Source organism: Vombatus ursinus, unplaced genomic scaffold (genome assembly GCF_900497805.2).
Source record: "Vombatus ursinus unplaced genomic scaffold, bare-nosed wombat genome assembly UNPS02014785.1, whole genome shotgun sequence".
NCBI classification, from domain to species: Eukaryota; Metazoa; Chordata; class Mammalia; order Diprotodontia; family Vombatidae; genus Vombatus; species Vombatus ursinus.
Genome location: NW_020954563.1, coordinates 8493940 through 8498333, shown reverse-complemented (window position 1 = coordinate 8498333; position 4394 = coordinate 8493940). Strand labels below are relative to the sequence as shown.

The following is a 4394-nucleotide window of genomic DNA, read 5'->3' as shown; positions in this document are numbered from 1 at the left end:
GGGGGGGGGGGGGGGGGGGGGGGGGGGGGGGGGGGGGGAAGGATGTTGGGGAGAACGACAGCTTGGGAAGAAATATGGGAGAGGGAGAAGAGGCTAATGCTGATGAAATGGGTTCAAATCCTGCTGCTGCCCCTTACTATCTGTGTGGCACTGGGCACTTAATGTCCCTCCGTCTCAGTTTCCTCATTTATAAAATGAGGGGACTGGACAAGATGGCTTCTGAGGTCCCTGTCAGCTTTGAGGCTGGACTTTTGTTTATGGTCTGGACTTGACCATTAATTGGCACAGGGAGCTCCCTCATGAAGAAAGTGCCTTTCCTAATGGCAGCTGGCATGGCCCTGGCAGGGTCACAGAAACAGTGGGTGACTGAGGCAGGACTGGGCCTCAGGTTGCCAGGCACAACCCTAAGGCCAGCTCTCCACTACATCCCAGGGCCTCCTAGGATCGGCCCTGAAGAAGCTCAAATGAAGGAAAACAAAAAGGAAAGGAGCAGAGAAGGTCCAAAAAGAAGGGCAAATGCTCCCCCCTCCCTGCTCTATGGGAAATGAAGCCAGATGATTTTTCAGCTAGTCAATATTGAGCAGTACAAATCACCCCGTTCCAGAAAGTGAGGCTTGGACTCAATCATTTTAATGTAAACAGAGTGGCCTTTACCTTGTCGTTCAGGAGTGGTTTGATCTCTGTGAGCTGCACGTCTTGCAGTTCATCCATGAGGACAGGAGATGGCACGGAGGCCTTTAGGGCCAGTAACACTGAAACAGAAAACAAAGGGAGCAGAGGTAACACAGATGACGGAGATGAAAAGATAGTTCGGATAAACCTGGTCATTGGCAGGTAGTGCCCACAGGTTGGCTTAAGCCACCCTGACACTAGACCCATTATGTCAGAAAGCATGCTGACCCAAAGAACCAAGGACAGAAGGAAGGACATCAAAATATATTCAAATAGGAGGCAAGGCACAGCTGCCATCATGTCTCTCCAATGAAAGACCGTATGCTTGGAAACCAGGAGCCTTGGTTTTTAATACTAGCTCTGTTATAAACTGTGTGGCCTTGGATAAGTAACCTTCCCCTCTCTGGGCCTGTTTCTTCATTGATAACACAAGGGAGACGGACAATATTTTCTTTAAGGTCACTATCGGCTCTAGTTCTAAGAGTCTTCTATTCTTGACCAGCCAAATTCCAGACAAAACTGAGGTGAGAGACGAGAAGGGAATGACAAATCAGCCTTACTTAATTAGCTATGGAAAATGATGCGGTTTGGAGTTGCTGGGAACCCCAAAATGTCAGGGCACAGGATGGAGTCCGCCTGGAATGAATTTACTCACTCAAAGCATCTTCCAGTCAGTGGGCAACGTGTACAGTACCTATTGTCAAGAGGAATGGGCAGGTTTTCTAGGGGTGAGACTGCCGCTTATACACAAAAAGGACAGTGAAAGGATCTGGACGGGATTAAGGAGTGGTAAATACTCCGGGGTGGACCAGGCCAACAGTGAAAGGAGTATCAAGTAGACTAATGAGGTGATCTAGGTGGGCTGGTGTGGGCCAGTTGCCTTGGGCGAGGCCAGAGATCTGAGCGGCTGAAATGTATGGGAAAATTCAGGGACTGGGTTGCTCTCAAAGACATGGTCTTTTATTTTTTAGGGGTCCAGGTCCCATCACCCCATCAGAAACAGTATACCTATTAGGCATCTTCTGAGCTGTTATTGACCAACAGTCCACATTAATTCATCCTGTTCCCAGACATAACTGATTGCTGAAGGATGAAAATGTCCACAGCACAGCCAGGGATCTCTCCACAAAGTTTTGCAACTATCAGTACTCATATCCTATGGAGACCTGAGGGGGACAGAGAACTGACATTCACCTGAGCATGGTTACTGGCCTGGGAGCTTCCAGATACTTTATTAACTAGCTCCAAAATGTAGAGTTGGTCACAGATGCTGAAAAGCTAGTGTCTAGTTACTTTAAGAATTTCAAATAGCACTTTCCAAGTGGCCTAGGAGCTCAAATGCATCTAGTGGTTTGGGCTGTGATTTACTCCTGGGCATAGGGACTCAATGAAGCCCCAGGCAGATCTACAGTTCACACTCACTCCCTTCCTCCATTATTAGAATGTACGCTCTATAGGAACAGGGACTATTTTATTTCTTTTTTATCTCTCTTAGTGATTAGCATAGTGCTTTGTACACATTAGGCGCTTAATAAAATTTTTTTGAATGAATGAAGAGTTCATTGGGTTGACATCTTCAATCCATCTGCTTTCATTCCCTATTTGCCTTTCAGCCCTCTTGGCTGTTCCACAAACAAGACATTCTATCTCTCTGATCCAGGCATTTTCTCTGGCTGTTCACCCAAGTCTCCTCAGCTCTGACTACTGACCTCCCCGGCTTTCGTTCAGTCTCATCTAAAATCCCACCTCCTAGAGGAAGTCTTTCCCAACCCCTTTTAATTTCAGTGCTTTCCCTCTTTTAATTATTTCCTATTTATCCTGTATATAATTTGCTTTGTGTATATTTATTTGCATGTTGTCTGTCCCATTAGATTGTAAGGTCCTTGAGGGCAGGGACTGTCTTTTGCTTGATTGGTTTCCCCTTGTGCCTGGCATATAGCAGTTTCTTAATGTTTACTGATTGATGAAATCACAGATTTGGGAAAAATTTTTTAAAGTATTTTGAGATATGTTAAGTGGACCAAATAGGTATATTATTTAAAAATATAATTTGAAAATAAAAGCTGAAAAATGCACCTCACCTTTGGCAAAGAGAATTTAAAGACTTGAGGGCTTGAGATACATGTTAAGTGAACCAAACAGGGACCCAAATGGGGTCACAGAATAGTAGGACAAGACTGAAATGACTCAACACCACCACCACCACCACCACTATGTGCCTGCCTCCAGGGATACAAATACAAAGAATGAAAGAATCCCCACTCTCAGGCAGAAAAGGAAGCATTCTGCAAAAATAAACACTCAAATAAACAGACAAAGCCATTCGTGCTCAATCACGAACACTTCACATGCAGGAAAGAATACTAAGCCCCTACAGTATGGTACCCAGGTCTTAGTAAGTGGCAGATGTATTCAGGAACCTGTGGTTTGTTTAGCAGCCCCAGATTTTGTTCAGTTCTCATTGTCCCAAGGCTTTGCCAATGAGCAATTTTATAACACCTGCAGGAACAGTGAGATCACATGGTGGAAAATTCCATCTGCCGATCCCTCAGCAGCACAGGCTAGCTAGCTCCTCTCCTGGGGACCTCAGGCAGGCTGCAACTTCAGCACAGATGATATTTTCAACAAACACCATTTGGGTTCTTAGTGCTATTAATCCTGTCAAAAGGCTGGGCAGGGATTTTCTAAACTGGGATAAAAACTAAAATTATCACCCACCCTCATTTTTCTCTTGCCCAGTGGTTTGTGAGGACAGTGAAGAGATGACAGCAGTCCAAACGAAGCAATGGGCCAAGAAGCAGAGAGTGGGTGGAACCAAACGGATGGAGTCACTGTGTCTGGCCCCATGGAGGATGCCTGGAGTCTTAGTCAGAAAGCTGGCATTATTGTAGAGTTCCGACGAAATGAGTGCCCTCGGGGAGAGGACTAGGAAGAATAATAGCTGGCATTCACGTAATAGCTTAAGGTCTGCAAAGTGCAGATATCACGTCTTGTTTGATCCTCACAATAACCCAGTGAGGCAGGTGCTATTATTATTATTATTATTATTGTTCTCATATTACATATATGGAAACTGAGGTTGAAAGAGATCAAATAACTTGCTCAGAGTCACACAACTAGTAAGTGACTGAGACATGATTCCATCCTCACTCTTAAGTCCAGGGTTCTATCCACTGAGCCAGAATACCTGGGTTCTAATTTCAGTTCTGAAGCTTACTAGCTGCATGACTTTGGCCAGTGGGTTCCATTAGATATTGATGAAAATCCCTTTCTGTTCCAACATTCTGTGATGTGATATGGTGATTCAGAAATAGCATCACAGTTTCTAGCCTGAGAGACAGGAATGTTAGTCTATAAGAAAACTGGCTTACCTAGGAAGGAAACACAGTTTTTGAGAGGCGAATATGGTAATGAGAAGGTGGGTCTGAGGTTATTGTAAGTCACGCAAGTGGAGATTAGATTATATATGATGTGTCAGAGTTGGAGAAGGATTTGGAAGTCACTCACATCCAGGTGTGATACACTCCATGTGAGTAGATGAGCTCAACAAAAGAGAAAGTATACAGAAGAAAGTAAGGGACCAGTGGCAGCAGCTTTAGGGATACTCACAGTCATAGTGCAGGAGGAAAACTGAGCAATGAGAGGGAGAATCAGCAGCAGTGCACTAGGAAGCAGAGATGGACAATGGTGACAGGGAGAAGGACTAGACAGACAAAAGGTCA

General features: G+C 44.9%; 1 protein-coding gene across 3 annotated transcripts in view; it reads right to left on the bottom strand.

The window, feature by feature from the left end:
* Nucleotides 1-4394, bottom strand: part of NDRG3 (NDRG family member 3) — a 69690-nt gene that overhangs the window by 46875 nt on the left and 18421 nt on the right. For all 3 annotated transcript variants that reach the window (XM_027867205.1, XM_027867206.1, XM_027867207.1), the window contains exon 2: nt 655-752. In XM_027867205.1, coding sequence (XP_027723006.1) covers nt 655-711 — 57 coding nt within the window. In that variant the 5' untranslated portion in view covers nt 712-752. The remainder of the gene's footprint in view (nt 1-654; nt 753-4394) is intronic.